Source organism: Camponotus vicinus, unplaced genomic scaffold (genome assembly GCF_025532165.1).
Source record: "Camponotus vicinus isolate PSW18456_S1 unplaced genomic scaffold, iyCamVici1.0 SCAF_3, whole genome shotgun sequence".
NCBI classification, from domain to species: domain Eukaryota; kingdom Metazoa; phylum Arthropoda; class Insecta; order Hymenoptera; family Formicidae; genus Camponotus; species Camponotus vicinus.
This window is the reverse complement of record NW_028141967.1, coordinates 3779557-3792602: the sequence shown is the minus strand read 5'-3', so window position 1 is coordinate 3792602 and position 13046 is coordinate 3779557. Positions and strand designations below refer to the sequence as shown.

General features: G+C 31.0%; 2 protein-coding genes across 4 annotated transcripts in view; both read right to left on the bottom strand.

Moving 5' to 3' along the window:
- LOC145969249 (uncharacterized) overlaps positions 1–2915 on the bottom strand; it is a 22043-nt gene extending 19128 nt beyond the window's left edge. The window contains 4 exon segments of the mRNA XM_083095211.1: positions 57–552; positions 2008–2207; positions 2336–2475; positions 2662–2915. Coding sequence (XP_082951337.1) covers positions 57–552; positions 2008–2207; positions 2336–2475; positions 2662–2729 — 904 coding nt within the window. The 5' untranslated portion in view covers positions 2730–2915.
- On the bottom strand, positions 2703–13046 carry LOC145969248 (uncharacterized). 3 transcript variants are annotated; one of them, XM_083095209.1, is made up of 22 exons: positions 12702–13046; positions 12370–12515; positions 12064–12251; positions 11135–11275; positions 10789–11056; positions 10575–10702; positions 10178–10480; positions 9345–9469; positions 9136–9254; positions 8934–9064; positions 8590–8798; positions 8265–8397; positions 7974–8183; positions 7181–7333; positions 6779–7103; positions 6447–6574; positions 6076–6357; positions 5660–5784; positions 5475–5587; positions 5274–5404; positions 4973–5165; positions 2703–2789 (listed from the first exon to the last, which is right to left on the bottom strand). In XM_083095209.1, the coding sequence occupies exons 1-21, from the start codon at positions 12779–12781 to the stop codon at positions 5019–5021; spliced, it is 3585 nt and encodes a 1194-aa protein (XP_082951335.1). In that variant the 5' UTR covers positions 12782–13046; the 3' UTR covers positions 2703–2789; positions 4973–5018. The 3 variants fall into 3 exon arrangements, with proteins under 3 accessions (XP_082951335.1, XP_082951334.1, XP_082951336.1); XM_083095208.1 differs by lacking the exon at positions 2703–2789 and having other exon boundaries at positions 4554–5165; XM_083095210.1 differs by lacking the exons at positions 2703–2789; positions 12064–12251; positions 12702–13046 and having other exon boundaries at positions 4554–5165; positions 12370–12493.

Below are 13046 nucleotides of genomic sequence, written 5' to 3'. Positions count from 1 at the left end.
GATACTGTGATATTCTTAGAGACCAAATCTCAGACATAAATTTTTAAAAAATTTACCTATCTTATCCGAGAATGTGGTAATTTCGCGTGGATATTTGTAATATTTTTGCGTCCGGTCGAATGATATCTGTCCGTCATCGTTTTGGCCCCAACCGTATAGTTTGTTTTCGTCAGTTATAACCATATTGAATTTATGACCACACGCGATATAAACAACATTCTTCTTCTCCAATCCATGTTTTATTTGTCTCACACTACCATCAAAAGTAGTTATGTTTTCATTAGTTTTCGGTATATAAATATTGTCTTCCCAAGCATACACCTAAATTACAAACAATTGTTTAGCTTAGAGAGAATGATTATTATCGTTATCATTGTGATAGTTTAATCTTTTGCTTACCTTTCCATCGCTAGTCAAGGCGAGAAAATGATAACTGCCGCATGCAATGTTCACGATACGCTTGTCGTTTAAGCCGGCAATTCGAGTAAACCTGGGTACGTCGGGTTGCTCATGATACGAACCGCGGCTTTTCTTGAACTCCCAGAAATAAACCTTTTAAAAATAACATAGTTGTAAAATGTACCTCTTGATTTCGTTCTTTTAATTTCTAATTTTATATTTCTAATTTTAAACATTTAAGGATGAAAGCACTGCTAGAAAAGAAAAGATTAATGATGAAGTTTTATATTATTCCATTGTCAAGTGCTTTTCAGTTTGATAAATTTTACAAACTTATTGGCCATTAGGATATTCCAAAAAAATTGTACGTTTCCTCATGTTTTTACAATATTATGAAAATTAATTAAGTTACAATAGTATGTATGTGTGTGTATGTATATTGTTTTAATTTTTACGAAACCATATCCCAGACAGCACACAAATATCCGAAGGACATCCATAAGATGACCATTAAGGATATTGAGGATATCCACAGATGATCCGTTTTACATTCTTCAGACATTCAATGAACGTCCATGGTATATCTGTTTATGAAATTAGTGGACATGCTTTAATCCCTAAATGATAATATAATTTATCTATTTCTTATAAAATTTTACATAAAAATTTCATATAAAAATTTTATTTATAATTTATACTTGCATATTGTACTTTACATTTTAAATAGGTAATGAATGGATTATTTTCGTTCATTTGCCTGACATTTACTTGTCCGACTTATAAAATCAATTTAATATCTGAAACCTCCTGCATTGAGATCAGAAATTAAATTGAACAGTATATTTTTAATCTTATTTGTTACTCTTTGCAAACTTTATATAATTCTCATAATTAAAACTTAAATACGAGAAAAATAACGCATCGCACGTCGCATAGCGGTAAACGAACGAACTAACATATCCTTGCGTGCTCACGCGAAACTTTGACGTCCAAGATCGGACATTTTGTGAACGTCCAAATATTGGCCGTTAACGGATGTCTCGAATCGGATGTACGATGAACAGTCATTTCATGTCCATGGACGTGCGGACATAAAATGGACATAAAATGAATGTCCATAGAATGTCCTGTGCTGTCTGGGATTTAATGTATAAAGAATTAAAAATGTTCTGCAATCTCTGTTTTTCCTTGTTCAGCAGATATTTTCAAAATTTTTTCATTTTTTTTTATTAAAAAAATAAAAATTATAACATTACAATCTTTCACATCCCATAGTATTAATTTTGAAAATATTTATATATGTTGAAATAAGTATTGTATTATGGCCAAATATCTATACTTCTCATCAAAGCAATTTATTTATTTAAAATAAATTTTAGTTAATTTATGTACTTATTATTATATAGTATATTTTATTATGATTTCACAAACGTGTATATATACAAATTTTCATTTTCATTTGTTTGCTAAAAAACATTCACAATCCGGAAGGCTATAAAACCTTATTGTACATTAATCTTATCTTTCAAGCCATTTAAAATTTATTTAATCCCAGAAACTCAAATATACATCAAGGCATATTCAAAGAATATGAACTCTTTGATATACCTCTCCCTCCTCTGTAAGTGCCAGGACGAGATTCCAGCTGTAAGCAAAGATCTGAATGTTTTTTCCACACAATTCTTTTATCTTTTTTGTATAGGAAGCATTATGTACGTCACCAGTCTTTGAATGACGATCTTTATTGTATCCTAAATTGTAAACATTCTTGTCCTTCGTCACTATTATAGCTCCACTATGACCGTCATCTATTTTAATGCCATGGCATAAGTAATGATCATATTACATCTATCAAACTCATCTTCAAAATATTATGGTGTAAGTAACAATATTACATAGCAAGAAAAGACAATGAATGAAAAAAAATAAATTTTACCATACAACACAACCATGTGAATTTGTTGGATAAATTCCGTCTTTAGGAAATGAAAGAATAGCCAATATTTAAGATCCATTGGAATTATTTTTTCCGCTAGAATGCACTGCAAGATTCTCTTCTCATATTTCTGCATCTCTCTATAAATGATTGATAACTTTCAGTTTAGTTGCTTATTTACTTTGATTGGAATTAATTATACTTTATTTTATCGGACACTTTTTGTTTTTTCCTATTATCTCACCGGCATCTGCGATTATTTCGACATCGCTATCGCCGAGCAGTAACTTGTATGAAAAGGAAGAGAAAAGCAAAGCTATACTTACTCTTTTTCGTTAGTTGTTTCAGAATTTCTCTTCTCTATATCTTTCGGGGAACAGAATTTTTTCGACATTATAGAAACGCGACTTTGTGTCGGCGGAAATTGGAAAATGCCTTTTCTTCTTCTTAATCTCTAAAACAAAACACATTCGAAATGCACTTATTACTTTCTTCGCAGAAAGATCAAGTCGAAACGCACTCATACGATAATAAAAATAATTGAAAATGGATGAAAAGCTACTCCGCTGCACCACGTTATTCACAGTTCCTCCCTTGTCGAATGTTGCTTTAGGGCGCATTCAGACCTTGGCAGAAAAGCGGAATACAGAAAAGCAGAAGCCAATCACATATTGTACTGGTAGTAAACAGTCCAATCTGCTCTTTTGTGATTGGCTCCTGCTTTTCTTTTTTCCGCTTTTCTGCCGAGGTCTGAATGCGCCCTTAGGGAGATCATAATACAATCACGTGGTACAAAAAATCTGCAAGAGCGAAGGGGGATATATAAACACTTTAACTCGACGAGTTTCGCTTACTTCTTCGTAAAGATTAAGAATTTTGCCCGAGTGAATATTTTTATACGAATAACGAATAAAAATACGCGCACATGTAAAAATATATATGCAGGAATCAACAGAGAGATATTCCAACTTGAGAAACGTGCGTATTTCGCATGTGATTTGTTGCCACATTAAACTGAAAAAATATATGTAATATATACGAGTATGTATATGTTACTGTTAGTATTTATATATGAATTAAATCCTCTAATTTATTTTCTTAATTGCATATATAAATTGACAGAGATTTAAATATATAAAGCTTCTAACCAAGTTAGATAGTATCCAAGTTTTATCACGGTTATTTACAATTTATTTACAACCTATACAATTTTGCCTACGCGAAAATTTTCTTTATCGCCATCCGATTAAATGAATTACTTTAAATGAAAAATATGCTAACTAGGGCGACACTGACAAGAACTGGAATGAATCTGTAATTTCTTCTTTCCATTACAACTAATCAAATCCTTAATTACATATTGTATGTATAAGATCTATATATAATATAATAAAATTATCTATACAGTAAATGATATTCTTATTGAAATTTTTAATATTATTTTTCCCAGTCTTTTATAATCTCGATGGATTTTAATATTTTTAGTGATTCTTCTCCTTTTCACTTTTTGATAAAAGACACTAGTGAGAGAAATAAAATTTCTTATTTCGTTTTATCAAATTTATTATTTAAGAATTGAATCAATTTTGTAAATACTTTAATTGATAAATAAAATTATATAAAATTATATATTGTATATTTATATTACGTACTATTATGTTAACTATGAAATGGTAACTGGAACAAGGTTTACTTTATTCGATATGTATAGCTTCATTGATGCATGTATAGAAATAAGAAAACGATCTGGGATTTAGTTCGAAACTTATGTCAAAAGAATCATATTCCGAAAATATATCTTTTACCAAGTAAGAAAAATGCGCGCAATTTGCCAGCAGATTGGCGACAGATTTTCACAAAAGTTGCTAGCCGATCGACATTTGTTAAGCTCACGATTTGCTACCAAAACCTGCTCACACAATCTGACAGCGGATTGTCAGCAAAGATCGAGCAGAATCTACTGACGTGACTTGACGTCAAATTGTCGGCAGAAACTGAGCAGAATCTGCAGCTTCTGGTCATTCATATAATATGTAATATATATGCAACAAAATTGATTATTACAGATGTTAAATAAGACTATTATTGATTAATTACAATTTTCATTTAATATAACATATAATATGTAATATATGTTATATCGTAGTTATATCTCACATAGTAAAGACTAGTGTTCAATTTAATTAAATTAATTATAAAGTAAATGGTGAAAGTAATTAAATGTAACTTATAACACTTGATATATAATTTATTTAGAATTAAATTCTTCCTTTATACTTCAAATAAGTAGAAAATGAATAATTTTCCATTTATTCTATTGATTCCAATCAGTTTAATATTCTGAATCTCATCTGCTTGTGTCAGATATCAGAAATTAGAGTGATAGAAATAGTTTTTTTGATCTATTCTTGATCTATTTATAATCTTTTATTAATAATCGCGACTTTATATATACTTCTGACAGAAATTTGATTGCGAGAAAGTACATCACATAGCGGTAAGCAAAGGAACTATCAAATCAAATGCAGATTGTTGCCAATTTGTTCTCAGATCACGCATGCAAATCCTGTTTCACTTCTGCCGTTAATCTGCAGTCAACTTAATTGATAATAACAGCTTCAGTACCAAATTTGTAACCTTTTTGCTAACATCAGTTGATAGCAGACACTTGGCACGATTTGCTTTAAACAGACTTTGCTGTAGAACTCTGGGTAGCTGCTTTGCGCATAAAATTATCCTTTGTACTCGTGTCTAACTTAATATACTCTTCCGATAGTACTACAGCCATCATATGACGCAGAGCAAACTGAAAGCAGAATTCTTCGAGTTCCTGTAATTCACATGATATTCGATGATATTTTGTACACACATAAATAAATACATTGCAATTAATAAATTCCAACATTAATAGTAATTAATTCCAAACTGTGATACTTACCTTAGCATTGCATTCGATCGCCTTATTGTAGAAGAAGGCTACATTCGACACGGTGATAATTTTCTTTATTTTCTGACTGCAATCTTTTATAAGATTGGTTTCACAATACATGTCGGCCAATTCCATAAGTTCTGTAATGAAGTGTCGTTTCAGTTTCTGAATTGTAAGTTTGTGATAATTTACGTTTACAGTTTCAATTACCTAATGCGTTTTCCGAAGGTAAATCGATTATGCCAGTGTATAAATATTTCAAGAAAGCTTTATAAACGACGTAAGAATATTTATCCGTTACGGTGTACACTGAATCCGATATGCTGTCAAAAAACAATGTTTGTCATCATGAAACCAAAGTTGAGAAATTCTAAATAATTTTTTTCTAAGTTTACCTTTGAATATTTTCAGTCCAATCATGTTGAAACATATTTTTAAAATACTGACAACGAATCTTAAGGATAGCTTTGTGAACATAAATAGGTCGTCCTTCTACTCGTATGGTAAGATCATTCGTTAACTGAAGAACAAATTATTAAATAATAATATTACATTAATATTTTTCACTTTTAATATTATAATTCAATATAGGACTGGATTGAGACCAGAAGTTTTAATCAAAACAATCATTAACGGTTCAATTTATTTTTTCTAGTATAAAAAAAAGTTCCCCTAATTCTTTTTTACAAAATCTACAAATCTCTTATAAATCTCTATTCTCTATAACAACCAAATTAAAATGTAAATATATATCACATATAGTTTTATGCTAAAATAAAAGGAATCCATAAAGAATAATAATGAAACATACCGGATCATCAAATATTGTTCTTAGAGACTCCAATATATTCAATACTTCTTCAACATACTTGAAATTATTCATAAACACAATCAATGAATTGTGCATGCTTTTCCGCAGACCGTACGCAGACACGTCATGAATCTTTGAAAACTTTGTGGGAAACGGAATAGGAGTATGACAATCGTTACAAAAGTAACCCCACACGTAGATAATCCTATCATAACCGACGGCAACGCTCAAGTAACCATAAGCAGCGATATCCAAAACCTTTCCCATCTCGGGGACGTTCACCTATCGATCATATCTTTCCTTATTGTGTTCCTCGTTCCACTCATCATAGCAATTATTAAAAAGTTTTTTATCAATAATCCATAAGTTACCACGGTCGGACCGAAGGGTTTCCTGTTGTTATTTACACCTACTTGTCCAAATAAGTTATGGCCCCAGGCATAGACTTCTCCTTTATTTGTAAGCGCCAACGTATGCACGTCTCCGCAGACCACCTTAACTAAAACGTCAATCTCTCATGAAGATGTTCGATACTGTAACATTCTTGGAAACCAAATCTCAGACATAAATTTTTAAAAAATTTCCCGCATAGCATACATATTCAAAAGATGTCCAGAAAGAATCCAGAAGATATCTTTGGGCGATTGGACATCTTCAGGATGTTCTGCGAACGTCTTTTGGACATAGATGCTGTATGGGTTACCTATTTTATCCGAGATTGTGCATCCTGAGATTTCGCATGGGTATTTGTACCATTCTCGCGTCTGGTCGATTGAAATCTGGCCTCTCCCGTTATATCCCCAGCCGTAAATTGTATTTTCGTCAGTTACAACAATGTTGAATTCTGTACCACACGCGATAAGGACAACTTTCTTTTTCTCCAATTCATGTTTCACCTGCCACGGCACACTAAAATGAGCAGTGTTTTTGTTACCAACCTGACTATCATTTTCTTCCCTATCATTTTCTTCCCAATCACTTTCTTCGCAATCATTTTCGTCCCAAGCATATTCGTTCCAAGCATACACCTAAATTAAAAACAATTGTTTAGTTTATTATAATGATTATTATCGTTATCATTGTAATAGTTTAATCTTTTACTTACCTTTCCATCACTAGTCAGAGCGAGACCATGATACTGTCCGCATTCAATGTTCACGATACGCTTGTCGCTTAAGCCGGCGACACGAATAAACGTGAATACGTCAAGAATCTTACAACGGAAAAGGATCTTTTCCGCGATTTTGCAGAAATAAACCTTTCAAAAATAGCACAGCTGTAATATATTCTTTATCTGATTTACTGAATCACATTTAGAATATTTAAGTATGAAAGCACTACTTGAAAAGACTTGACATAAAATACAGTTTGACATTATTTCATCCTAAGTACTTTTCAACACGATAAATTTATATAAATTCATTGATACATGTAAAAGAATTTAAATTTTTTTTCACATTTTTAAAAAATTACGAAACTTAGTGTGTGTATATGTATTGCTTTCATTTTTACAACCAGGTTGAATGTAAAGAATTAAAAATTAAGTGCTGCAATATCTGCTTTTCTATATCCATTAGAGATATTTTCAAAATTATTTTTTTATAAAGAAAATAAAAATTACATTATTAAAACCTTTCACATTAATATTAAAAATATTTGCATATTGAAATAAATATTATGATCAAATATCTGTTCTTCTAATCACAGCAATTTATTTATTTAGCATATATTCTTAATTATAATTTATCAACTTATATTTTATTATGATTACACACACATGTGTATATGTAATAATTTTTCTCTACACTTGTTCCCGAAGAAAAATTCATGCTTTAGCGATGATATAAAACTTCATAATATCAATTTTACTCATTCAAGGTATATGAACCCTGATATACCTCTCCCTCTTCTGTAAGTGCCAGGATAAAACTTTCGCTGCATGCAAAGGTCTTTATGTTTTTTCCACACAATTCTTTTATTTCTTTTAAATAGAGAGCAGTGTGTATATCATCAAACTTTAAATGCTCCTCTTTATAATCGAAGCTGTAAACATTCTTGTCCTTCGTCACAATTATAACCCCATTACTGCGGTCACCTGTCTTAAATTGCTATGGCATAAGGAATAATATCACATAATGAAAAAGACAATACAATGAAAAGAAAAAAAACAGATAAATCTTACTGTATACCATAACCATGTGAATTTGTGGAATAAATTCCGGCTTTAGCACATGAAAGAACGGCCAATATTTAAGATCTATTGGAATTATCTTTTCCGCTAGAACGCATTGCAAGATTTTCTTCTCATATTTTTGCATCTCACTACAAATAATTTGATAACTTTAAGTTTAGTTACCTTATTCACTTTGATTTGAATTAATTGTACTTTATGTCATCGCACAGTTATTATTTTCATCTATTATCTTGGCGACATCTGCGGTTATTTCGACATCGCTATCGCCCAGCAGCAGAAAAATATAAAGAAGAACAGAAAAACAAGACCATCGAACTTACATTTTTTTAGATGTTATTTCTGAATTTCTCTTCTCTACATTTTTATTCGGGGAATAGAATGTCGACGACGTGATAGTAACATCATTTTGTATCGCTGATCTGTGTATAAACTTAGCCTGAGTACTCATATCTAATTCAATATAATCTTCCGATAATGTGTTAGCTATCATGTGACGCAGAGCAAACTGGAAGCAGAACTCCTCGAGTTCCTAAAATTCACATGATATATTGTAAAATTCACATGATATATTGTGATTCAACGATATATGGTACACATAAATAAATACATTGCAATTAATGAATTCCAACATTAATAGCGATTAACTCTAAATTGTAGTACTTACCTTAGCATTGTACTCGATCGCTTTATTGTACAAGAATGCTACATTTGACACAGTAATGGTTTGCTTCATTATCTGACTACAATCTATTTTAAGATTAGTTTCACAATACATCTCGGCCAATTCCATAAGCTCTGTAATGAGGTGTCGCTCCAGTTTCTGAATTGTAATTTATGATAACTCTAATGTTTACAATCCCAATTACCTAATGCGTTGTCCAAAGGTAAATCGATTGTGCCGGTATACAAGTATTTCAAGAAAGCTTTATAAATGATGTAAGAAAATTTATCCGATACGGTGTATACTGGTGATGAATCCGATGTACTGTCAAAAAGAGCAACATGTGACATTATGTAATAATCAAAGTTGAAAGATTCTCAATAAAAATACCAGTTTCTTTTTCTAAATGTTTACCTTTGATCATTTTCAGCCCAATCATGGTGAAACATGTTTCTGAAATACTGGCAACGAATATTAAGAATAGCCTTGTGAACGTAAATAGGTTGTCCTTCGACTTGTATGATAAAATCGCTGGTCAACTAAAGGACAAAAATTATTGAATAATTTAATAAGATTAGATTAATATAAAAATTATCATAAAAAATACCTAACTATTTACTTTTCACTTTTAATTCAATATGTAATACTAAAATCAATACTTAATTCAATACACACACACACACACACACACTAATAATTCAATATATGACTGGAATGATATCTAAAGTCTTAATCAAAACAATCAACGATTGCAATTTATTTTTTTCTATATAGAAAAATTTTTCCAATTCTTTCTTATAAAAATCTACAAATCTCTATATTCTTTTACACCAACCTAGGAGGGAATCAATCAAGTTAATATGAAAATATGTATATATAATACATATATATATATAATACATATTAGCTTGGTTGATTCGCAGGTAGCAAGCACACGTCATTTTGACGTTTCAAATTGGTCATTCACTGACTATTCTTGACGTCACCAGTTGACATTTTTATGACGTAAAAGTGACGGTCTAATGTCACAGATTCTTGACGTCATGACATGTACTGCATTTTGACGTCATAAAATGTACCATATTTTGACGTCTTTTTCTTAGCATAACAATGTATTTAATAGCGTTGTCGAGCAGATTATGCGTTGTAAAGCAGATTGTGCGATTCGAGAGCATCATTGAATATATATTTAGTTTTATGCTATATAATTCAAAAAAGTACATACAAAATAATAATATGAAACATACCGGATCATCAAATGCTGCTCCTAGGGATTCTAATATTTCTTCAATATATTTGTAATTGTTATTATTCGTAATTCGCACAGTGTGTAAAGAATCATGCACAATCAATGATTTATTGTATATGCAGTTCAACGCACTGTGCGCAAACGCGTCAAAAATCTTCGAAAACTTCGTGCGAAAAGGTTGGGTAATATCTTGACCGAAGTAGTAACCCCATACATAGATAGTCCTATCATAGCCGACGGCAACGCTCATGTCATCATAGGCGTCAACATTCAAAACCTTTCCCATTTGAGGCACGTTCACCTGTTGATTGTATCATTCTTTATTGTATTATTTCTCATTCCACTCAGCGCATAGCGATTATTAAAAAGTTTTTTAATTTTCATTCATGAATTACCATGATCGGATCGGAGGATTTCAAATTGTTATTTACTCCCACTTGTCCACGACTGTTATTGCCCCAGGCATAGACTTCTCCTTTATTTGTGAGCGCCAACGTATGCGCGTCTCCGCAGACCACCTTAACTAAAACGTCATTCTCTCATGAAGATGTTCGATACTGTAACATTCTTAGAGATGAAATTTCAGAAATAAATTTTAAAAAAATTTACCTATTTTATTTTCCGAGAATGTGGTAATTTCGCGTGGATGTTTGTAATATTTTTGCGCCCGGTCGAATGAAATCTGACCGTTCATGTTATCGCCCCAACCGTATAGTTTGTTTTCGTCAGTTATGACCATATTGAATTTATGACCACACGCGATATGAACAACATTCTCCTTCTCCAATCCATGTTTTACTTGTCTCACACTACCATCAAAAATGGCTGTGTCTTTATTACCATCCTGCATATAAATATTGTCTTCCCAAGCATACACCTAAATTACAAACAATTGTTTAGCTTAGAGAGAATGATTATTATCGTTATCATTTTGATAGTTTAATCTTTTGCTTACCTCTCCATCACTGGTCAAAACGAGAAAATGATTAGTGCAGCATGCAATGTCCACGATACGTTTCGAGACTCGAATAGGTGTGGACGCGACATGCCTGTCAGTGAATTTGCGTTTACCGAATTTGAATTTCCAGAAGTAAACCTTTTAAAAATAGTATAGTTGTAATACATTTTTTGAATCTCATTTTATATTTAGAATGTTACATTTAAGTATGAAAGCAGTGCTAAATAAAAACTTAACTGAAGATTAATAATAAAGTTTGATATTTCTTCTCCCTAAATGCTTTTCTATTTAATTTTCTATTTAAATTTATATTATTGGCCATTTTTGTACTTATGAAAAAACTGGATGTTTTCTCATATTTTTAATGTATTATAAAACTAAGTTTGTGTGTGTGTTGCTTTAATTTTTACAATCACTTTGAATGTAAAAAATTAAAAATGTGCTGCAATCTCTGCTTTTCTTTGTTAATAAGATATTTTCAAATTTTTTTTCATATTTTTTCTCTTATTAAGAAAATAAAAGCTACATCATTACAATCTTTCACATCCTATAATTTAATTTTAAATATCTTAATTTTAAAAATATTTGTATGTTGAAATAATGTTATGGTCAAATATCTGTACTTTTAAGCAATTTATTTATTTAATATAAGTTTTAATTAATTTATCTACTTATTATTATATAGTATATTTTATTATTATTATTATTATTATGTAGTATATTATATTATGATTTCACACACATGTATATATGTATAAATTTTCGTTTCCACTTGTTTCCACTTGTTTCCTAAGAAACGTTCACAATTCAGAAGCCTATAAAACTTCATTCTACATATATAAACATTATCTTTCAAGCAAGCTAAAATTTATTCCCAGAAATATGCCATCAAGGCACATTCAAAGAATATGAACTCTTTGATATACCTCTCCCTCTTCTGTAAGTGCCAAGATGAAATAGCAGCCGAAAGCAAAAGTCTTTATGTTTTTTCCACACAAATCTTCAATTTTTTTTAAGCTGGGAACAATATGTATGTCACTAGTCAGCGAAGAAACTTCCCTACAATCTAAATTGTACACATTCTTGTCCTTCGTCACAATTATAGTTATATTACCTTGAAAATATTATGATATACATATATTGAAAAATGGTAAATTATAATTAAATGATAATAATTGATAATAATGATATTATAATAAAATGATAATATAATAAAAAATGGTAAATTTTACCATATACCGTAACCATGTGAATTTGTGGGATAAATTCCGGCTTTAGCACATGAAAGAACGGCCATTGTTTAACAATAAGATCCATTGGAATTATCTTTTCCGCTAGAACGCATTGCAAGAATCTCTTCTCATATTTCTGGATCTCTCTATAAATAGTTGATAACTTTCAGTTTAGTTGCTTATTTCTTATTCTTTGATTTGAATTAATTATACTTTATGTCATCGAACGCTTTCTATTTTCTATTATCTTGCTAACATCAGCGATTATTTCGACATCGCTATCGCCCATCAGGAACTTATCAAAAGGAAAAGAAAAGCAAAGCTATACTTACTCTTTTTCGTTAGTTGTTGTTTCTGAATTTCTTTTTTCTATATCTTCCGGGGAACAGAACTTTTTCGACGAAATCGACATAATAGTAACGTGACTTTGTGTCGGCAGGGGTTGAAAAATGCCTTTTCTTCTTCTTTTTCTCTCAAACAGAACTCATTTGAAACGCTCTTATTACTTCCTTCGCAGAAAGATCAAGTCGAAACGCACTCATACGATAATAAAAATAATTGAAAATGGATGAAAAGCTACTCCTCTGCACCACGTTATTCACAGTTCCTCCCTTGTCGAATGTTGCTTTAGGGCGCATTCAGATCTTGGCAGAAAAGCGGAATACAGAAAAGCAGAA